The sequence below is a fragment of the Urocitellus parryii genome, chromosome 6 (assembly GCF_045843805.1).
Source record: "Urocitellus parryii isolate mUroPar1 chromosome 6, mUroPar1.hap1, whole genome shotgun sequence".
Lineage (NCBI taxonomy): Eukaryota > Metazoa > Chordata > Mammalia > Rodentia > Sciuridae > Urocitellus > Urocitellus parryii.
Window position 1 is genome coordinate 90,572,525 of NC_135536.1, and position 23,624 is coordinate 90,596,148.

Genomic DNA, 23,624 nt, shown 5'->3' on the forward strand with positions numbered 1-23,624 from the left:
TTTTTTTTTATTTATATATGATGGCGGCATGCATTACAGTTACATATAGAGCACAATTTTTCATATCTCTAGTTGGATATTCTTATCTTGTTCCAGGTCTTACTAAGAAGGCTTTCAGCTTTTCCCCATTCAATGTGATTTTAACTGTTAGTTTGTTATATATGATCTCTATTATATTGAGGTATGTTCTTTAAAACTGAATTTCTTCAAAGTTTGTTTTTTTTTTCTGCTTTGTTCTTTTGCAGTACTGGAGATTTAACGTAGAGCTTCATGCATGCTAGTCAAGTGCTCTACTATTAAACTACCCTTTTGGGAGTTTTTATCTTGAAGGAGTGTTAAACTTTATCAAATGCCCTTTCTGCATCTACTGAAGTGATCATATGGTTTTTGTCCTTTTTGTTGATGCAGCATATCAGATTTATTGATTTGACTGTATTGGACCATCCTTATATCCCGGGGTGAATCTCACTTGTTCATAGTAAATAATTGTTTCATTGTGCTGTTGGATTCCATTTGTTAGTATTTTGTTCAGGATTTTTGCATCTATTTTTGTCAAGGATGTGGACCTATAGTTTTTCATTATTTTTCTGCCTTTATCTGGTTTTGGAATCCAGGTAATGCTAGTCTTGGAGTATGCATGTTTTAGTTGGCTTTTGCATGCTGTGAGCAAAATACCTGATGAGAAAACTTTTGAGGAGGGAACTATTATTTAGGGATGATGGTGTCAGAGGTCTCAGTCTTACTCTGGGCCCTAGGTAAGGTAGTATATCATAGCCAAAGGGCAGGGTGGAGGAAAACAGTTCACCCCATAGTAGCCAGGAAAGAGGAAGGTGTTCTCCCCAACAAACACACAAGCAAGCGGGCCAGCCTTGGGGAAGATGGGCACTCATCCAGTAATCCATCTCCTTTAGCCATGCCTCTCTGCCTAGAGTTACCACCCAGATAGTCCATTCAAATTAAGATGTACTGATTAGGTCACAGTTCTCATAATCCAATCATTTCACTGAAAACAGACTTTCATTGAGGGGACACCTCATCAAAACCATAACATTCCACCCCTGGCTCCCAAAAGCTCATGTCTGTCTCACAATGCAAAATGCATTTGGTTCATCTCCAAGAGTCACATAGCATTAACACTTGCAGAATTGCCCAAAAGTCCAAGTACAACGTCTTCTCTGAGACTCAGATCAAACTACTGGCTATAAGTCCCTATAGAAATCAAAAGCAAATGACATATATCCAATATAGTGGTACAGAATAAACATTCCCATTCCAAAAGGAGAAATAGGAGCATAGAAAGAAGGAATGCAGCAAAGCAAGACCAAAATCTAGCTGGGCAAACAGGTTTAATAACTCTACCTGTGACTCTACATATAGCATGTAGGACACATGATAGTGATATGTTCTTTCCAAAGGGCCTAGGAGTCCCACCCCTTTGGCTTTGCCTGCTGTAGTGCACATGACCTCTTTTTTAGCTTGGCCTTCTCTCTCTAGTCAGCAGACAGTCCATGTTACTTACTGGCCACTCTTAATTTCTGAGGTCTTCATTCCAGCTTCGCTTCATACTATCAGGGCAGCCCTAGTTGGAATATAGTAGGATTCCAACCCTACTATACTTTGCCTAGCCTCCCAGGACTGCCTTTGAAATTTCAGTGTAAGCCTCCATGACCCCCTAACTCCAGCATCCAGTGTCCCTGCAGAACCAGCACCAGATCTGCTGTCAGCTTGTGCAGTAGTTGAGCTCTCTGGGATCATGCCAATGGCCTCTGAGTGCCTGGATGAAATAACTTTCTAGGCACCTTCTATGGAGACAGGGCACCTCCATGATCTCAAAAGAATTTTCACTTCTACCTTCTTGAGCCTACAGTGAATGTGGTTTTATAGATTCCTGAGGTGCACTTAAGGCACCTTTCCTATTGTCTCTGCCTAGGACTTCGAATCTCTTTAGTATCTGTGATCTCTTTAACAATCACATCTTCATTTGCCTCAGCTTTATGAGCATTTTTCTGGACAAACTGCAAGTTTTTCAAATCTTTTAGTTCTGTTTTTTCTTCATAATTCTCAGAGTAAACCTGGTTAAAAGCTGCTGGCAGTATCCATAACACTTCCTGAATGTTATGCTGCCTTGAAATTTTCTCTACCAAATTAATTAGCCCATTACTTTTAAATTCAGCCTCACACAAAGTCTCAAAACATGGGTAAAATGTAGACAAGTTCTTTGCCAGAATGTAACACAAGTGGCTTCTTGTAATTCAATTCTCTTTGAAACCTTATGAGCACAGTACATATTACTATTTGCATTCTGGGTGATAACAAAATTTAAGGCTTCTCCAGCCTGTTTTTTCAAACATTTGCAAATTCCTTCTGCAAATCATTTCCAAAGGATTCTGAATCACATGGTTAGGTTAGTCATAGCAATGACCCCACTCCTAGTACTGGTTTCTGTTTTAGTCAGCTTTTGTATTGCTGTGACCAAAATACCTGACAAGAACAACTTAGAGAAGGGAGAGAGACAGACAAACAGATAGTCACAGGCAGCCACAGGGAAGATGAGCCCTTTCCAAGGCATGCACCCAGGGACTCACCTCTTCCTGACATACCCCACCTGCCTATAGTTACCACCCAGTTACTTCAGTAGGATAGACTGAGTAGGTTACAGGTTTTACAGTCCTATGATTTCACCTTTGAACATTCCTGCATTAGTTTTGTGGGGAGTGTATCTCATGTCCATACCATAATAATGTGTTTCAAAATATTCCTTCTTCTTCTGTTTATTTGGAATGACTTAAGGAAAATTAGTATTAGCTCCTTAAATGTTTGTTAGAATTCAGCAGAGAAGCCATCTGCTCTCAGGGAGGCTTTTTATTCATGATTTAATTTTGTTACTTATTATTGATTGGCATGTTCAAGTTTTCTATTCCTTCATGATTTGGTCTTAGTAAGGTATATGTCCAGGAATTTATCCATTTTTTTCTAAGTTATCAAATGTTTTGACATATAGTTGTTTATAATAATCTCTAATGATCTTTTATATTTCTGTGGTGTCAGTTGTGATGCTTTCTTAATTCTTTGAATTTTTCCAAGTTGAAAGCTTGATTCCTTCATTTTTAACCTTTATTTCATAAGAAATACATATAAAACTTTAAATATTTCTCTGAATGTATCCCACAAGTTTTTGGCATATGGAACTTCCATTATCATTCTGTTCTAAATAATTTTTTTTTGATAGTTGTAGATGAACAGTGTGCCTTCCCTTGTTATTTTATTTTTTTAAATGTGGTACTGAGGATCTAACTCAGTGCCTCAAAATGTGCTAGGCAAGTGCTTTGCCACTGAGCTACAGTCCAGTCCCTGTTCTAAATAATTCTTTATTTTCTTTATGATTTTCTTTGTAACCAAGGAATTTATTTCTTCTAAATTCTTGCAGTATAGTGGAGAACATAGTCTACATATTCTTCCTTTGTGAAGTTTCCTTTAGGGACTAATACAGAGATTCTGGCTTTTGTTGTTGCTGTCATTTTGCAGTATTGTGGTATTCATGTATTCTAGGCAAGCACTCTACCATAGACCTTTTTTTTTTTTTTTTTTTGAGACAGGGTCTCACTAAGTTGCCCACGTTGGTGTTGAACTTGAAATCCTCCTGCCTCAACCTTCCAAGTAGTTAGGATTATAGGAATGCAAAACTGGCTTTTTTGTTTTTAATTATTGTGCATGTGTGCTGCAGTCTGGCTGGGCACAAAATAACTGAGCCGCCACGAGGCACTTGTAGGTTCAAACAGGAACTCCTTTATTGCCCGAACTCCCGGGAACGCCACCCACCCATGGTGGCCCTTCCAGGAACACCACACACCAACCGAACTTCCTCCACCGGAACTTCACCAACTAATGTGAACTCTCCAGGAATCCCTGCGAAAGCTCAACTGGAACTCACTCCAGGAGAACTCCTAGCGGGCGCCTGAGGCAGCAGGAGCCACCCTATTCCAGAGCAGTGGCTCCAGAGCCGCCCTATTGCCAGACAGCAGGGGTCTATATACAACTGAATACACAACCTGTTTCAATCCAGCATCATCCAGTCACAGCAATTATACACAGCTTAACTTAATTATCATCTTTTTTTTAATATTTATTTATTTCAGTTTTTGGTGGACACAACATCTTTATTTTTTTATTTTTATGTGGTGCTGAGGATCAAACCCAGCGCCCCAGGCATGCCAGGCGAGCAAGTTACTGCTTGAGCCACATCCCCAGCCCCTAATTATCATCATCTTAATGGCTCACTGGAGTCACCTCTCAAACATTCCTTCTGGCAAAATGCCAGTGGCCATTCCAACCCTCTCAACACATGTGCCCAGAGAATATATAATTGTGTTTAGAATTCTAAGAATGTTCTAGTTAATAATTTTGAGGTTATATGTTAAGTTATGTGCATATATACAATGTATGTATTTTTCCTTTTATCACATGGTATCCTGCCACGACATGCAACTAAATCAGTCAGGGTCACTCCAGGTGAATTGGGTTGGCACTGAGTAATCACAGAGACACAGAAAGTACGTTTTTCTTGGTGTCCAGTGATGGCTCCTCGGCCCTAGTTCCCACAAGAGAAGCAAGAGATGCAGACAAAAGGGAGAGAGAGCACACCTGAGACCATCCTATTTATTTAAGGGGAAGACATTTAACCCAAATAAGGCAAGGGATTGGGTTTCAGGGGGTTGCTTGGTGATGTCAACAGATTGACTGACATTGCTCAGATGCTCATGGCTCACACACATAGCCCATGGCTGGCTCGTGACAGTGTCCTGTGTCACCTGTGATAATATCATTCATATTGTTAAGATCACTCACTGTCCAGCTTTCTTTTGGACTTATTTACATGATGGCTTCTTCCATCCTTTATTTTCAACCTTTGAATGTACTTACATCCTATTCTTCCTATACTTCAGGTCCCCAGCAACTACTCTGTGTTAAGTTAGGTTGCATTTTTTTAAAGTATGTAAAAATGAAATGACACAGTATGCACTCTTTGGAGGAGAAAATAATCTTATTACTAAGTATATTATTTTGAGATGAATCCAATTTGCATTTATCAGTAGTTGATTCCTTTTTTCTGCTTAGTAGTTTTCCTTTTTTTCTACCAAAATGTTTATCAGTCTTTGTGTTGATAGAAATTTGGGTAGTTCCCTCGTTGTAATTTGCATTTCCTTAATGACTAATGGTGTCAAATATTTTTCATCCACTTTTTGCCCATTTTGTGTTGACTTTTTAATTTTCTTACTGTTGAATTTTGAGAGCATTTTTGTATTCTGAATATAAGTCCTGTGGCAGATATGTGACTTATTTTCTCACTGCCTGTGACTTCTCTTTTCATTCCATTAATGGTCTCCTTCAAAGAGCAGAAATTGTTAATTTTGATGAAGCCCAGCTTATCTTTTTTTTTTTAATGGATGTTTTTAGTGTTGTATCTAAGAAATCTTTGCCTAACCAAGGTCACAGATTTTTCCCTCTATTTTCTCTCTTCAATTTTATAGTTTTTAGCTTTATATTTAAGTCTGTGATCATTTTGAGTTAATTTCTCTATATGGTATGAGGTATGGATCATTTAAAAAATTTGCATGTGGCTATATAATTATTTAAACAACTTGGTTCTTTTTGTTTTCTTTTTATATATTTACATTGCCATTGTCCTTACCTCTTTAAGCATGTTTATCATGAGTATTTTAAATTCTTGGCTCAAGTCCCAAGTCAGGTTTCCCAGGAAACAGATTCTAAGATTAGGATTTAGTTGGAATAAGTGAGTGAGGCCGAATTAATCAGAGGGAGAAGATACTTTGTGATGCAGTTCCAATAGGAGCCTTGGGCGATCATATTGCAGAGCTCTGAAACTAGGATGGCCTTCAGAAATGTCCAAAGGGCTAAGGGGCTAAGCTATTATACCCCTGAATCTGCCAGTTTGGGGATGTGGGCTGCCTTTAGCAAGGGAGAAGAGGATCTTTGGGTAAGGAAGCTCCCTTTAGCCTCCCAAATAGCTGGGATTACAGGCACAACATTGTAGCCATTTTTAAGTCAGTGGTTTTTACTATATTCACAGATGTTACATGACTGTTATCAAAAAATTTCAGAACATTTCCATCTTCATGGGTTTAAAACTGTTAAACTGATTTTGGTTATGTATATATTCTTTTATCAATACATGGCAGAACTTGTACAAAACCATTTCTTATAGGAATTTTCATTGTAATGAACATTTGTCCCTGTTTTGTTGGTTTTTTTCATAGCATCTCTGGAAGCTGATGGTAGAGGAGTCAGATCTGCTGGGTCAGCTGAAGGTAATAACAGCTATTCTTTTCATTCTCAACATAATGCTGGTGGGCAGTGGCTTACATTCTTTGACCTCTCCTGGGGGCACTGATTGCCTATACCCAGACTGGCACAGTGGACTCATTTGCTCTTTCTCAAGTGAGCAAAAAGTACCTTGTGTTACAAATCTACTGTAGCACAAAGATTTGGGAGTTTACTTTCTTCTGGTTTTAGTATGTTGCCATTGTATAAACGAAATGAAACACAAGCCATCATCCTACTAGAAGGAACTGCTCTGAATGCTTCTTCAAAATGCCTATGTCTTTCAGACTGATAAGATTGGAAATATATTGTGTAATTTCCTCAGGATAATGAGGCCCTCCTGATCCTGCTTTACTGAATTGTAAATTGAAATTCTTTCCTCAGATCATTAAAGACTTTTACCTTCTGGGACGAGGAGAACTCTTTCAGGCCTTCATTGACACAGCTCAACACATGTTAAAAACACCACCCACTGCAGTAACCGAGCATGGTAATTGCCCTGTGACCCTGAGAATACCAACTTACTGAAGTTACAGGGTATTTCTTGGCTGCTACTGATGCTTTTAGGCCTGCTCCATATACAAGCAGCCTGGTGAGTTACCAGAGCAGAGCTTTCAAAGATGGGACTTTCAGGTAGGCTTCACCTTGAGGTCATTAGGAACAGCACCTTGGCCCTGTGACCCTACCTGGAGGAGTTGGTACAGGCCTTCAAACCAGGTATTTCATCTCATCAGAAAAAACATATATATATTATATAAAAAAAAATATATATATATATATATATTACATTAGAACTGTTTTATTTTAACCTGAGCTCACCTAGTTAGAAAAGGGGGATTTATTTGCTATTATATCTAAAACTCTAATGGAACAGTGGTACAACTGGGCCTCACAACATCTGAAATTAAGGACTTGGATACTATCAGAATTCTCTCTCACTGTATTTTATCTTTGTCTCTTATGTACTCTGACTTTCTAGGGCCATCAAGAACATGCTTCCCAGTGTCCTCTACTGAAGAAACCAAATCTGGTCTCTCAATAGCAAGTTAAAGAATTTCAGGGGAAGGGTTTTGCTTGGCTCAACCCAAATCAAATGCCTATTCCTGAATCACTTGAAGAGGTTAGACACTAGTTCAGCAGCATCCACCCCTAGATCAATTAATGACTGTTCCCATTTAGACCACATGAAGAGAGCTAAATAGGAATCAGAGCCCCCCCCCAAAAAAAAAAATAAAAATAAAGGTAGAAAAATAATACAGATGATTATTTCAGGATGATTTATTTTTTATGATTATTTTTCTAGTCAGTAAAATAATAGATATCCACTATACTTATATAGTACATTTTTTGGTTGCAAATATCAGAAAATCCAATTCAAACTCATGTAAAAAAAAAAGGGAAAAAGAATTATTGATTTTTATAACTGAAAAACTTAGAGATGTGATGGCTTTAGGCAAAATGCTCCAATGGCTTATGTGATTCCTTTAACTTGGTCTCTTTCCATCTTCACCTCTGCCTTTCTTCTTGGACAGACCTGTTTTGAATGGTAGACTCTAGCCAAGTTTTTACATCCTACTAAGTCTCTGTTATTCTGACAGAGCTGTACTCTTTAAGGGTCTCAGTACAGCCTCTGGATTGGCCTGAATTGGGTCATGTTATACCCCTAAACAAAATGTAGCTGTATAGAGTTTTACATTCCATCTCTCATGCCTAGCTTGCCTGCCATCCTAGAATCAGGTATTTCCAAGCTCACTGGAACCACAAGAACTATGTTGGGCAGGCATGATACTCTCAGGATGCTGTCACCAACAAGAAGAAAAGGAGAAATGAATGCTGGTCAGGCAAAGGAACACATGTCTGCTGCATCCTACTGTTAGCTTTCCTGTCAACCCATGTGTTCTTTCTTGCAGATGTGAATGTGGCCTTTCAACAGTCAGCACACAAGGTATTGTTGGATGATGACAACCTTCTTCCTCTGTTGCACTTGACAATTGAGTATCATGGAAAGGAGCACAAAGGTTTGCCATTCTTTTCTGCTTCCTTTCTGTTCCTCCTGGTCACCATCCATTTTCCTATCCCTGCTTCTATCTACCTCCACAGAAACATAATTTTGGACCTTAGAAACCATCTAGTCCAGTACCCCAGTTTTTTTTTTTTCATTTTTTAAAATTTGTTCTAATTAGTTATATACAACAGAATGCATTTTGATTCATTGTACACAAATGGAACACGCATTTTCATTTCTCTGGTTGTACACCATGTAGAATTGCACCACATGTGCAGTCACACGTGTACCTAGGGTAATGCCGTTCATCTCATCCCACCATCTTTCCTGTTCCCACGCCCCCTCCCCTTCCCTCTTTCCCCTTTGCCCAAAGTTCATCCATTCTCCCCATGCTCCCTCCCCCCATTAGGGATCAGCATCCTCTTATCAGACAGAACATTTGGCCTTTGATATTTTGGGGTTGGCTTACTTTGCTTAGCATGATATTCTCCTCCTCTGACTCCATCCATTTACCTGAAAATGTCATAATTTTATTTTCTTTCAATGCTGAGTAATATTCCATTGTGCATATATACCACAGTTTCTTTATCCATTCATCTGTTGAAGGACATCTAGATTGGCTCCACAGTTTAGCTATTGTGAATTGAGATGCCATAAATATTGAGGTGTCTATGGCACTATATAGTATGCTGATTTTTAAGTCCTCTGGGTATAGTCTGAGGAGTGGGATGGCTGGGTCAAATGGTGGTTCCATTCCAAGTTTTCTAAGGAATATGCATACTGCTTTCCAGAGTGGTTGCACCAATTTGCAGTGCCACCAGCAATATGAGTATAGTACCCAAATTTTTTACAGGAGAAAAGAGAAGTCCAGAAGTCTAGTGAGATGCCCAGGGTGTACTTTTGTTGTTTGTTTTTGGTAATGCTGCTGGAATGGTGTCTATTTATTTACTTCCAGCCTCCAGACTATAACATTGAAAAAAGAATCCAAAAGACCCTTCAAGAGAACCTCACATGGGCTGGGGATGTGGCTCAAGCGGAAGCACGCTCGCCTGGCATCCGTGCGGCCCGGGTTCGATCCTCAGCACCACATACAAACAAAAGATGTTGTGTCCGCCGAAAACTAAAAAAAAATAAAATATTTAAAAAAAAAGAGAACCTCACATAGCAATTTCCTTGCCCTTTACCTTTGTGTCCCTTGTGCGGTCACACTGCAGACACCAGTGAATACTCATTCCATGAATGTTATTCACCTTGTTAAATCTGACTCTGGATTAACCAATTTGTCTTTTTTTTTTTTTTTCATTTCTTCTCCTGATCATTAATTAATTAGCAGATGCTACTCAGGCAAGAGAAGCGCCTTCTCGGGAAACTTCCCCCCGGGAAGCCCCTGCATCTGGCTGGGCGGCCCTTGGTCTTTCCTACAAAGTACAATGGCCTCTACACATTCTCTTCACCCCAGCTGTCCTGGAAAAGTGAGTATTTTGGAGTTTGTTAGAGGTAAATTTTATCCACCTTGTTTCCTAGGAAAGAAATTAGCACGTATAGAATTGATGGAACCAAGACAGCTACTTTTTTGTTTTAACAGTCTACAAATCAGAAATTGCAAACTCATGTCTTCAGAGACAAGACAGTTTCACATTAATAAGTGAGGCTACAGACATGAGACAGTAGGGAATGATGGGAACTGGAATGAATGGGAAGGGGATATATATATATACTTACAAACATAATTTTTTTAAAAAAGCTTGCAAAATAACAAGCAGTTTATAGGCTGCCAGTTGTAACCTCAGGAGAATGAGGTGTGCAGTACCACACTAAGAGTCTGGACCTTAGTGATTCCATCAGACTTGATGAGTTTCCTCCCTAACTTTTATAATATTTTTGGGAAAGCCCAAGTTTTTGCTATGGATTTTAGCTTCTAGGGAGATCACTTCCTTTTACACCAGAGAAAGGCAACAGGGACACCCTTCTGGGGGCGTGAAATAAAGGTGGTATGAGACTTTGTAAGGCCAGCCTTGTCTATATCATGAGAGCCTGCCCAGTGCTGTTGCAGGACCTCATATCCCCAAACCAGAGGAACCAGAGCTGTAGGGAAAGGGAGGAAATTGTCATGCTCATGAGGCTAGAGGAATAGAGAAAAGGAAAAATAATAAGCAAATGGGGCCATCTCTTCTTTAAACCCCTTTTTTTCCATCCTCCCAGTTCTGTACAGCCTCTGTCTACTTGTTTTAGGGTAGCCTTTGCAATGACAGCCTTGATGTAAGCTAGACAAGTTTCAGGGAGAAGATTCTACAGCAGGTTCAGAGCCCAGCAAGCTGCAGGGACCTTGTCCAGAGAGCCTCCAAAGCTCCAGAGCCCACAGCATCCCACAGGCCTGTAGTCCACTTCCTCCTCACTTGATATGTTATTAACTCTTGAGGAAATCTAGTTTGGAAGTTTTGTTTTTGAACTTTTTATTATGAAAATTTCTAACTATCAACAAAAGTATAGACTGTAACACATGTCTCCATCCTCATTATCCAGTTTCAGTAACCACCAGCAGTAAGCTGCTTCCTTCAACTTTCCCTCCCCTGTGTTGTGCTACAGCCTTTAGAGCAAATCCCAGATATGCTATGTCGCTTGGCTCCTGTGCAGTTCAAAAAGGGATGTTTTCAACAGAGCTACAGTGCTAGTATCACACTCAAGAAAACTAACAATCTCTATAACCTAATCCAGTCTGTAATGCAATTTACTTTTATCTAAAAAGTACCTATATTGTTTTTGTGTTCAAATCATGTACAAAGATGGTCTACTATTTCAGTACATCTCTTCCATTTGAAGTATATCAAAAAAATTTTTAAACTTAGTGGAATTAGACTGTCTTCTGCAAACCTGCCTGTGAACAAGTAAATCTCTAACTCTACCAAAAACTAGCTGTTCTTCTCTTGGGTTTTCTCAGTACAAGGTCTCAGCAGTAAGCATTTAGCCCCTCAGCTTGTTGGAGGCAGGGGTCTGCTAACAAATTCTTTTTGGTACATGCAAGACCCTCCTACCTGCCTGCCTTCCCACACACATCATCATCACATCACTTCCTAGCATAAAAACTAGAACATTGATGATTATTGTTTATCTACTTACATGGTCCTTCCCAGTCCTGTCCCCTTGCATCCCCCAACCCAAGGTGACTATTAATATAAACCCCGATGTACAGTTTTGTAATATCAAACTATATTCCCTCATATTTTTTTGCTTTCATTTTTTTAAGAGAGAGTGAGAGAAGGCAGAGAGAGAGAATTTTAATATTTATTTTTTAGTTATTGGCAGACACAACATCTTTGTTTTGTATATGGTGCTGAGGATCGAACCCAGGCCACACGCATGCCAAACGAGCGTGCTACCGCTTGAGCCACATCCCCAGCCCCTGCTTTCATTTGTTTTAAGAATTACTTAAAAGGTCATATGTGATCTTTTGCAGTTTACCTATTTCATTCAGAATCATATTGCTAAGAGTCATTTTGTTGTGTTATACAGCTATATAGCTCATATTCATTCATTTTGACTGCTGTGTAAGATTTCATTGTATAAAGAAGCCACAGTGTCTTTGTTCACATCTCTAGCCATTCTTTTCTACCTGCTTTTTGGGGGAGAGGTGGATAGCAGAGTCTGTGTCTGTCCCATAGACGGGCATGGGGGTTTGTTTCTTGAATAGCCTGATATTTCTGTCCTAGGTACAATGTTGTTTTTAAGTATTTACTGAGTGTGCGCCGGGTCCAAGCTGAACTGCAGCACTGCTGGGCCCTACAAATGCAGCGTAAACACCTCAAGTCCAACCAGACTGATGCAGTCAAGTGGCGCCTAAGAAACCACATGGCCTTCTTGGTAGATAATCTTCAATACTATCTCCAGGTGTGTTCTGGGGATTAGTAGAAGGAAGGGGTGTGAAAAGAAATCTAGAAGGTTGTCAGGAGACAGAGGAATTCTGTTTGGCAAAGTGCTTAGAGTTGGAAAAAGATCAGGGGTTTTATCAATAGGCACGAGTCTTGAGGGCATTTTTGAGAAAATTGGAAATACACAGATAAAGGGGAATAAGGAATTAGGATCTTTATCAGCAAAGCATTAATTGTTTACTTGTCCTAGTGTTTGCTAGAACTTCTGGAATTCTCTAGAATTAAGTCAGTCAGTGGAGGGGATGTGTTGGGGCAGTGGAGAGTGGTCTAAGACATTGAGGGTGGTTAAGAATTACATAGATAACTTCCTACAAGGCTGGGCAATATCAGGGTGTCTTTGGTTAGCCTGAACATGGCTTTGTTAGAGGAAAGATGAGTGGGGGCAATGAATTTGTTTCTTCCTGTCAAGCATAGGACAGAATGAAATAAGGTGCAAGGTGCTAAAAATTGTGTAACTGTCTATCAGGTAGATGTGCTGGAGTCTCAGTTCTCACAGCTGCTTCATCAAATCAATTCTACTAGAGACTTTGAAAGCATCCGATTGGCTCACGACCACTTCCTAAGCAATTTGCTGGCTCAGTCCTTTATCTTATTGAAACCTGTAAGTAAGGCTGGTTGGTTTTCTTAGACTGCACTGACTGTTCTTTTAGATACTCTGCATTGACAGGATATAAAATTATCATTAAATACTTGTTCAACTCCATTTAACAACTTATAAAGCAAAACCAAAAGAGAATGTTAACAGGGAATTTAAATGTCTTTGAATTTCTGAAATGTGCATCATAGGATATGGTGAACAGCTATAGATAAAAGAATTATATATTTAACCCTTAGAAGGAGTTAATCTAAAAAATCCTTCTGACACTATAGAAAAACCAATGAAAAGAGATCATTTTCTTAGAAATCTGTTGGACCAGGATCAACCAGTTGTTTAAAAGTTGTATATATCTGTAAGTACACATATATGTCTCCTTTGTGACATTTTTTTTTCATCTTGGCTGTACATTTAATCATCTGGGACCTTTTAAAAAATCTAGGATCTAGAGCACTTTAATTCCTAGAGTGGGGTCCAGACATCAAGATTTTTTTTGAAAGCTCACAGCTGATTTAATTCTAGGATTTAAAAAAAATAATAACCTCTTGTAGTTTCTAGCACAATGGTGACTGCTTTAACTGTGATGGGAGCTGGTTGAGTGTACCACAGTACCAGTGCTATAGACTTCTTTTTGTTCTAGTATTTGGGATTTGAACTTTTGCAACACCAAGGAAAAATGAGTTATGTATATGCTACTCCAGAGGATTCCATGAATTGAAAACAACCAAAACCACTGTTAGATAGACCCTGTTTATGCATGACCTGGGTGCATCCTTGTGGAAAAGCAGACTATTAGAGCAAGTCGTCATCATTAAATATTTATTGAGTGCTTACTATATGCAAGGCACTGGGAATACAAAGAGGTATAAGTCATGGCTCTGCCCTTAAGGAGCTCACAATCTAGTTGGAGAAACAAAACATATATTCATACAAAGATTGATAACAACACAAGTGGCCTGAACAATTGCCAAGTGAACAGTACAGATAATATAGCAGAGAAGTGAAAGCTCACTAAAGGCTACAGTGGGGAAGAAGCACTTCACTGAGTGTGGGGCTTAAACTGATGTTACAGAGAATATCCCAGATACCAGGAACACCACAGCTCACAGGTAGGAACACACTGTATTTCCAAGAAATTATGATTAATGTGGATAGAGTGAAAGTTTTGTGCAGCGTGGATTAAGAGAATAATGCAGGCAAGGTATGATTCTGTTTTGCTCATGTTGCATTTGAGGGGCTAGCAGCCTTGTAAGTGGTTTTGTCTGTCCTGAGGTCAGATATGGGAGGTCAACTGTTAGACCATTTTCCCAAATCTTTTCACTTCACAGATGCATCTTCCTTTTTTCCTAATGCTAACTTGCTTTCCTGGGTAGGTGTTTCACTGCCTGAATGAAATCTTAGATCTCTGTCACAGTTTTTGTTCACTGGTCAGTCAGAACCTGGGCCCTCTAGATGAGCGTGGAGCTGCCCAGCTGAGCATTCTCGTGAAGGTGAGTCTGGTTCGCCATTGAAAGTGTACAGCCCTATCCAAAGGACAGAGGTGGTCTTGCCCAAGGAAAATTCATGATCTCTCCTCCAAGTCAATAAAGCATTTCCCCAATACATATACACAGAAATAATAAGATACAAAGATTAAAATGTTGGTATCAGTTGATTTTGAAGTAGATGATTAAAATGCCACCTCACAGTGTTCAAAAATAGTTCAGCCCTGAAGAATGTACTCAGCCCACCTAATGTGCATTGGCATTGTGCTTTCTCACATCCTACATCCTTACTTCCTTGAGCTAATCTCCTGGCTCACTGAAATTATAATTATCTGCCTATAACAAAAAAAGAAAAATGAAAGTTCTCCCAATTCCTGTACATGATAGAATTATATTCACTTGAAACCGGCTGCTAAATTTCTACTTGTGAGAAAGTACTTTCATAAAAAGTCATGAATTTTATGGACCAAATCATTTTAGGAGCTAATAGAAATGGGAATATGGGGGTTGGGGATATAGCTCAGTTGGTAGATGCTTGCCTCATATGCACAAGGCCCTTGGTTCAATCCTCAGCACTACAAAAAAAAAAAAAAGCAATGTGATTCTGTGGAATTTTGAGCAAGGAACTCTCCTGCTCTACGCCTCCTCATGGAGAGATGGTGAGTTTTAAGGGAATGCCAACTTAAGTCCCCCACTTTGCAGGGCTTTAGCCGCCAGTCTTCACTTCTATTCAAGATTCTCTCCAGTGTCCGGAATCATCAGATCAACTCAGATTTGGCTCAACTACTGTTACGACTAGATTATAACAAATACTACACTCAGGCTGGCGGAACTCTGGGCAGGTAGGGACAACCCTTGGGAAACTGTGCGTGTGTGTGTGTAATTATTTAATGAGTTGCATAATTCCAGAACTGAATTGGAGACTTTAGCCATCATTTGATCCCAAATACCCTCATTCTATAAACAAGGCTCAGAGATACAGATATGTGTCTGACCGTCTTTAATTATTTTAATGAAGATTATTTTCCAGTAAAAAAATCATCATCATAAGAAAATACTGAAACACCTGATAGTGAGAGGGGTTTGAAGTCCTTTGCGAGGTTGTAGATTGCTGAGCTGGGAGGAAGTATGCCTTCTACTCCCAGCTGTGATACAAACTACCTTTATAGCAAAGGCACTGTGCTTTGCTGGCCCCTAGCTTCTAATTCTGTGAAAGGACAGGACCACCCCTTCTCACTGAAGTTTTTTTAATCTAATAGTGAGATCCACTGGTATTTGGCTTCTCAGGTCTGTGTTGTTTCCATTCAGAAAAGAACTTTATTGCCTTTCTTTCTCACTAAAATGCCTCAGAGCAGATTTTTTTTTATGTGGTTTTATCAGTAGTCAGACTCTTGAGTGTTAAGATGACATTATTTTAACACTGATTTGTATTTCCTTGAAGATAATCTTAGGAAAGCATGGTATTTAATGAGGCTCTTTTTTTTTCTTTTGTAGTTTCGGGATGTGAAAACTACTGGTTCATAAACCGAAATAACAGTTATTCTCACCACATTCTCAAGTCTGTTACCGAAGATTCAACCTATTTTCTAGCCATTCACCAAATATCTGCAGCCTAGTAAGAGGGCTTTACCTTTTCTCTTCCCATCATTCTCATTTGGAATGTGACTGCCCACACCAAGGAGAACCTGTGGAGTCAGCTGTCCCTCTGCAACCATACAAGGCTCCCATCCTTTACACTAAGAGCATCTGCTAGGCATGTTCATTATTTATTCATCAGTTTTTTTTATGGGGCATTTACCATGTGCCTAGGTTCTATTCAAGGTGTGGGAAATACAGTAGTAAATGCAAAGATCAGAAGTTTCTTTGTGTGTGGGGGGGAAGGGGGGATTATATGTAAAAAAGGAATGTTTACAAATAAATCAACTGATGGATGTTACCAGCAAGTAAGAAATACAAAGGTGAGAAAGACTTTCCTTCTCCCTGTATCAAGTAACATGCCTACACAGATTCTTTCCTCCTTTAAATTTATGAGCCTTCCAGCCTTAAGGATCTTCAAACCTGTGAATCTTAAGAATTTTGCAAGTTCCAATTCATATGGACAGGTAAAAGGGCAATTCTAGCTAGTAACAATATATTTAAAGTATTTTTCCACCAATGAAAAAGATCTTTTAAGAGAGAATCGGGGTCAAGTTGTTACTGGAAATTATGGCCAGTTATTCTACCTTGTAACAAGTGACAGGAATTAAAGTTCCCCTGATATGACCCAATCATCATGGATAATCATTAATATTGGTATCAGTGTGAATAAAGTAAATATTCACTTAACATCTCCCTCCAAAATGGGAAAAAGTGTGGTGTTCTGGTCTCATTTGCAGAACTGAATCTGGTCTTCATCTCTGCCTCATCCACCATGTTATAATTCCCTTAGTCTGTGCAGTGGTCAACTAGAAATGATCCCTCCTTCCATCCCTTCCTCCCTCCCTCCCTCTGCTGCCTCTAGAGCAGGGGTTGGCAAACTGCTTGTTTTTGTAAATGTAGTTTTGTTTTTATTTTAAACAGTCACACTTATTTGTTTACCTATCGCCTACAATTGCACTCATCTTCTCTCAGCAGAGGTGAGTTGTCCTGAGAGACTAGATGGCCCCAAAAGCCTAGGAATTGTTCCTGTTTGGCTCCCTATAGAAAATGTGTTGGGCTCTGTTAAGAGAACAAGAGTACATGAACAGGGATGATGCTAGGGACAGGGAAAATAGAGCTTCTAGCAATTGTGACATTAATAATATATCAGACATCCCACTAGAGTTTTCAATATTTTATCTTACAGAAAGTCATCCCATCAAGCTTATGTTCACTGACCACTCAATTTTTTTCAGGTCAGGGGAATACCCATAGGTTAGCTGTCAGTGAGCTTAGCTCTGTGTATGGAGAGAAACTATGACAGTCAAAAACTTACAGCTCTCTCTCCTCTTGGCATATTAACCTGGTCTCTAACCTACCTTAAAATTGAGTTTTTGGAAACATAACATTTTGGACAGCCTGGGATAACTTTTTGATAATGATGCCTCAAAATTTTCCTTAAACTCTTAAATTTTTATCTTCCTTGGTTAGCTGTCCTCCTAAAGTGAGCAAACCTAAAAAATCTCCAAAGATAACTATGTTTGTCTTATTAATTCTGAGATTAGGCTCAAAGACACAGATGAAGAAATCCCAATTACTACAACCAAAGAGATTCAACATTTATTTTATCATAAAAGTCCAGCAAATAAAACTATATACAAGATCCATGCAAAGAATCCAGTTACACACAAGACACATTTAAAACCTGGTTAAAACACAATCTCCACAATAGCAGGGAATAAAACCAGTAAGACCAAGTATCTTTAGTGAGAAACATAATCGTGTTTATATTTTGGATGCTGCTTGAATCCAATTCTTTCCCCAACAATGAGGCACTGGATCACCCACTCTTGGGACACCACAGGCAGCTGCAATGCTTCAGCACACTTCAGCACCGAAGCTGGGCATGAGAGGTCTGTCACCACCACATCAAATACCCCTAAAGCAATATCTGCAAGGAGTAGGGGAAAGTGAATGAGGAAAGGATGCCAATTTAGCCTTCCATTAAAAAGACAGATGTAGGGGGCTGGGGATATGGCTCAAGCAGTAACACGCTCGCCTGTCATGCATGGGCGCTGGGTTCAATCCTCAGTACCACATAAAAATAAAATAAAGATGTTTCCACCGAAAACTGAAAAATTAAAAAAAAAAACTCTCTTAAAAAAAAAAAAGACAGATGTGGGCTGGGGTTGTGGCTCAGAATGTGTGAGGCACTGAGTTCAATTCTCAGCACCACATATAAATAAATAAAATAAAGGTCCATCAACAACAGAAAAAAATAATGTATAGTCTACCCAAACTGTAAAGCCCTGTTATGTCAAACAATCCTGATCACAACCAAAAACATATGCTGACATTGTAGAAATGTTTTAACAAATATACTACTGGAAACAGAAGCGTGAACAGCTCAGTGCTTCACTTATGTTGACACACCTCTTAATGGTGGTACTTTTCTTCTCTTAGAAATATGGATAAGGTAAAGCCGGGTGTGGTGGCACATGCCTGTAATCCCAGTGGCTCAGGAAGCTGAGACAGAAGACTCACGAGTTCAAAGCCAGCCTCAGCAATGGCGAAGTGCTAAGTAACTCAGTGAGACCCTGTCTCTAATAAAATTCAAAATGGGGCTGGGGATGTGGTCAGAGGTTGAGTGCCCCTGAGTTCAATCGCCAGTACCAAAAAAGAAAAAAAAATGGATGAGGTGAAAATTACCAAAACTGAGATTACACCACAGGCCCAACAGATAGTGGGGTACTTGGAACAATAACAAAACACACACTTTCTGGTACCTTTGTTATGGGCACTTGAATGGTGCTGCTTCACAGAGGCTGCCCCTCCAGTCATGAGGATCTCAGACCAGAGCTCCAGGAAGTTCTGCTGTTGATCTGATACCAAGAGTACCTTGAGATTCTGGAAGGGGTTTTCACGTGGTTGCCTATGAAGGATTCAGAGAGAGCAAGCCCTTTGGAATTGGGAAGGATCTTAGCATGACAGATAATGACCAACAAACAGCCATTCTGCAAAGAAACTCAGGTACATCTGAATTCTTTCAAAACAGCCCTGTACTAAGGCACCCCCTTCCCTTCCCTTCCCTTCCCTTCCCTTCCCTTCCCTTCCCTCTTGGTGAATTATGTGTATTCTCTAGGATCCCTGGCCTTCTGATCCTACCCTTCTGACTACCATGTTTGTCCAGGGGCTAGGAATAATCTGAATCATGTGCCTGAGCTTTTTTTTTTTTTTTTTTAAGTGCTTAAAACTTTGTTCCCTGACCTTATAGGTTGGGAATATTGAGCCTACATATAAATTCTCACACACGTTCAAAGGGCTCCTAGCCAATATGGAACTAAGCTTTGGAAACAAAGCTAGATGAGCTGGTGAAGTCATTTCACATCCAAATTCTGAAATTTATTCTACAGACATTCCAGTTTCTAAAAACGTTTATTCTCTCACCTAGATTCTTCCAAAAGCTTGCTGTCTTCCTATCTCTTCAGCTCTGGATGGGCTCTCAAATACTCACCAATCCAGAATTTTTTGCTCCTCAAGGCTGTACCCAGCTGGCAGCAGATAATTACGGTAGTTCTGAAGCTGGTTGGCATGGCAACTGTCATGGACCCAGACATGAGACACACAAGGAATCCCACTGGCAAGGCACAGAAAGTACTTCCGGGTTCGACAATGTTGATCCGCAATTAGGAGACACTGGTAGGCTGTGTTACACTGGAAGGAACAGAACAATCAATAGATCTGGCAATGTCTATGGAAAGATCTTCACTCTAATAAGCTATGGAGAATAGCTTGGAAGACTTTTAGATTCTTCCAAAATATGATTTAGTCTGTTCTTGTGACTGAGGCCACTTTTCTCAAAAACTCAAAATGCTTCCCTACACATTCTCCCTGACTCTCATCTGAGGACGTAAGTCCTTTTAGGAACAACCAAAACCCATGTATTTGATAGATAATATATATAATATTTATCTCTGTGTGTGTGTAACATATATATGTATATATGTTATATATACATATATTTGTGTATATATGTTATATATATGTAACATATATATAACATGTATGTGTGTGTTATATATTTATTTAGTTGTAGTTGGAGACACAATACATTTATTTTATTTATCTATTTATTTTATGTGATGCTGAGGATTGAACCCAGGGCCTTGCATATGCTAGGCAAGCGCTCTACCCCTGAGCCACAACCCCAGCCCCTGTATTTGTCCTTTTAAGGTAAGAATCAACAACATGAAAGGGATTTCTATTAAACATAATTTCAATATGCTTTATCCCAGAAGAAGAACCAGAGCCATTAACTAATCCAACTTCTATACATTTCCTTATACAGAATAAAAGCTAAATTTTATGCAATGACATTTTTTCCCCACTTTTTGGGAACTGGGGATTGAACCTACGGCACTCTACTACTGAGCTATATTCCTAGCTCTTTTTTTATTTTGAGACACTGTCTCACTAAGTTGTTCAGGTTGGTCTTGAACTTGCATTCACCCTGCCTCAACTTCTAAATTGGTGGGATTACAAGCGTTTTACCACTGCATCTGGTTCATGCAACGTTTTGACAGTTTCCCAGTTCCTGAAATCTGGCTATTTTAATCTAACCTCCTGGACCCTCTCAGGCCTTTTCTCAGTAAAGAAAGCAGACTTTCATTGTTGCCACACTGGACAGCTATACAAAAAGACTCCTCACCTGGGCTTCATTGAAATCTTCAAGGATATAGCCAGCTCCTGCTCGAAGCTGGGATTCTGTGTACTGCTTGTTGAAAGGAGGAATTTCTAAAAATTCTATATAAAAAAACAGATAACCAAGGTAATAGTTACTGAATTGACTGGTTTCTTATTTACTACTTTATGCCTGCTTCTGACTGCCTTATTTTCTACTCCCCAGCTATCTCCATAGTAGTGTGTCCCCAAAAACAGGTTAAGGGCTTCCCCATGAGTCAGAAAGAAATCTGTCTTGAGGCCTATAAAATGCTGCCAAAAAGAAGGGACAAGAGCAGGAGGGAGTGGGAAAAGGAGGAATGGAGGTAGGTCCTAGACCTAAAATCATCAAAGGTTCCTGCACACTAAGATTTGGATCAGGGACTATTCATGGAAATAGACAATGTAACCATTTCCCAAGTGACTTATTCTAATTTGAATAACCGTACCATCAGAAAGTTGTCCTTAAGTCTACCCTAAATCTTTCTTGTGGCAAACTACACCCACTTCTAGTTCTGCGTTCTGTGGAGATGAATAGCTGGTTTTTGTTTTTTTTTTTTTTTGTATAAAATAAAGCCTTCAAATTCCCACTTCATTAGCCTTTTTTACCCCCTGTACACTAAAACTTTGGTAAACCAGAATGCACAAAGAAATTATGGTTTTAAAATTTTAACTGATTAAGTGAAGGTTAATCAGAAAATCCTGTTTCAACCTTTTCATGGAAAACTATCTACCTTTGATGATCTTGAAGTACCTCAGGACACTGAACATCAATGACTGCTCTACAGTCTTGAGGGTGAAGTAGAAGATATGAGAGATGAGGCTGATGCTGTAATGACCCTAGGCAATTAGAAATTGCTTCTTTGAGCAAATATCTAATTTGAGCTTGTTTTCTTGCCATCTGCTCCTCTCATATATAATAACACATTAAAAAAGAAAAGAAAAGAAAAGCAAGACATTAGAGATTTTAGTCAATTAGGATTTCTGGGAAATTAAGTGCTAATTAACTGAATTTTTTCGCAAATAAAAAACCCAACCCAATGCATAAAGTTCAATGCCAGGATCACTCCCTTTCCCCCTTGTCCCCAGTAGTTAAAACCTGGTAGAGCAGACCCCTTGTAGAGATGCCCTTTGGAGACCTCCCTGCCTGCTGGAGCTGCTCAGGTGGTGGTGATGGCCCATCCCAGGTCTCTGCATCTTTGTTTAGGTGTGACAGAACAGCCTGTTCACTTTCACTGCTTTTTTCTTGATTCCACATTGTATACATTCTTTTCAAAATGAAAACCCAAACTAGAAACTAAATGGTTGTAAGAAATTCAGAACACAGCTTTGTCATAGCATCCTTTTGCTAATGTATTATGTCACAATCTTTAGCACCAAGACACTGAGTCTCTGCTGACACTTTTCATGGTCCTTGACTCGAGATTCTCAAGACTTCTTTTTATTTTATATCTGATTCCAGTCCTGATCCATTTAGATTTTAATTCCCCATAACAGTTTCTTATATTTGTATGATCAGTATTCCCTGTTTAAGCAGTCCATTTCTCCAATTCTTCTCAACTTTAATTTGGATTTGGTTTACTTTTGAGATAAGAGGGCTCTGCCCAACTTGAAACTAAAATGAAGAGGATCTCAATTCCAATTCCACTATCTAGAACGAGGATAAGACTACAAAATAAACTCAACTCCAGAGTCAATGTCTGTGTTTGATGATCCTTGATGATATGCCATCTAACAAAACCAAGGGCCATATTCCTAACTCATTAATAACGTTTCATAAGATGAACTTAAATATTTTACCAACTTCCTGTTATAAACTGGCATCAAATAATTTCTGTTTATCTATAATATCTATCACACATAGTTTCTTAAAAACTATTAATTCAGCAGAGAATGTTTTTTCTTTTTCCTTTTTTCTTTGTGGTACAGGGTATGGAACGTGGGCCTCACACATGCAAGGCAAGTGCTCTACCACTGAGCTATATCCCCACCTTTTTATTTTATTTTTTGAGACAGGGTCTTGCTAAGTTGCCTACACTGGCCTCCAACTTGATATACTCCTGCCCCAGCCTTCCAAGTAGCTGGGATTACAGGTGTGTGCCACCTGTAATAGCTATACTAAAATGATCCTTTGCTATCTTCAGCCTTCTTGAGATAAAGGTAACCTTAAGCATTCTCATTTGCAAAAAAAATCAAGGATTCTGGTGCTCTTGGGATAAGTATGAAGGAACCAACATAAAACTGATGCATAAAATAACTGTACTTTCTAAGTAAAAAATAAAAACCTTCAAATTCCTCTTCATTTAATTTTTGTTGAGTAGAGTTTGTTAGGTCTCAACACAGGCATACAGAGTTTTAGTGAACTGAAGAAACAGCCTGATCTCATACCAAAGTTAGTTTTTTGACTATGCTGTGCCAAGTAACAAAACATCTGTAGTATAATCTTGTAAAATGCTACTTTAGGAAAGGGCTTAGAATTTATTAGAGCAATATTGTGAAAGCAAAAATAAAAAAAGACAACATTGTTTTAATTCCAGGACACACCTTTACACAGAATCCTCAAGGGACTCCCCAAATATCTGATCAATGTTTGTGATCAAAGTAAAACTAAATTCTTGGCTAGGAAACTCCTCATATACCTTGTTTATCTCCCATAAGATAAATATCTGAATTCTGTAAGACAAACTAGGCTTCACACACACGGGACACTTGAAAATCCCATACATTAATTATACTTGTTCCCAAAACCCAACTTCCCTGCTCCAGAGCATCTCTATCTACAGCCTCTCTATGCACCTTCCAAATAGCATAAATCCTAATTTCAACTTTCTGATCACTCTTCCCATGTCCTTGTCCACATGGCTGCAGTTGGTGAGAAGTTTTGGCAAATTAGGAAAGCCATCTACACACCTGAAATGCCAATAATCACAGATCTTTAA

At 39.1% G+C, this 23,624-nt stretch overlaps 2 protein-coding genes across 6 annotated transcripts in view; one reads left to right on the top strand and one right to left on the bottom strand.

Annotated features, from left to right (window-relative positions):
* Tubgcp4 (tubulin gamma complex component 4) overlaps positions 1-16,736 on the top strand; it is a 41,078-nt gene extending 24,342 nt beyond the window's left edge. The window contains exons 10-18 of one of the 2 annotated variants that reach the window (XM_026392178.1): positions 6,276-6,326; positions 6,724-6,829; positions 8,250-8,357; positions 9,675-9,816; positions 12,052-12,229; positions 12,737-12,871; positions 14,239-14,355; positions 15,052-15,191; positions 15,844-16,736. In XM_026392178.1, the coding sequence (XP_026247963.1) occupies positions 6,276-6,326; positions 6,724-6,829; positions 8,250-8,357; positions 9,675-9,816; positions 12,052-12,229; positions 12,737-12,871; positions 14,239-14,355; positions 15,052-15,191; positions 15,844-15,856 (990 nt within the window). In that variant the 3' untranslated portion in view covers positions 15,857-16,736. The remainder of the gene's footprint in view (positions 1-6,275; positions 6,327-6,723; positions 6,830-8,249; positions 8,358-9,674; positions 9,817-12,051; positions 12,230-12,736; positions 12,872-14,238; positions 14,356-15,051; positions 15,192-15,843) is intronic. The other variant, XM_026392187.1, reaches the window with a different exon arrangement.
* An 810-nt stretch (positions 16,737-17,546) lies between these two features.
* Tp53bp1 (tumor protein p53 binding protein 1) overlaps positions 17,547-23,624 on the bottom strand; it is a 93,746-nt gene continuing 87,668 nt past the window's right edge. For all 4 annotated transcript variants that reach the window (XM_026391253.2, XM_026391245.2, XM_026391236.2 and 1 more), the window contains 4 exons: positions 20,675-20,769; positions 19,481-19,680; positions 18,753-18,898; positions 17,547-17,917 (listed from right to left, as the gene is read on the bottom strand). In XM_026391253.2, coding sequence (XP_026247038.2) covers positions 17,730-17,917; positions 18,753-18,898; positions 19,481-19,680; positions 20,675-20,769 — 629 coding nt within the window. In that variant the 3' untranslated portion in view covers positions 17,547-17,729. The remainder of the gene's footprint in view (positions 17,918-18,752; positions 18,899-19,480; positions 19,681-20,674; positions 20,770-23,624) is intronic.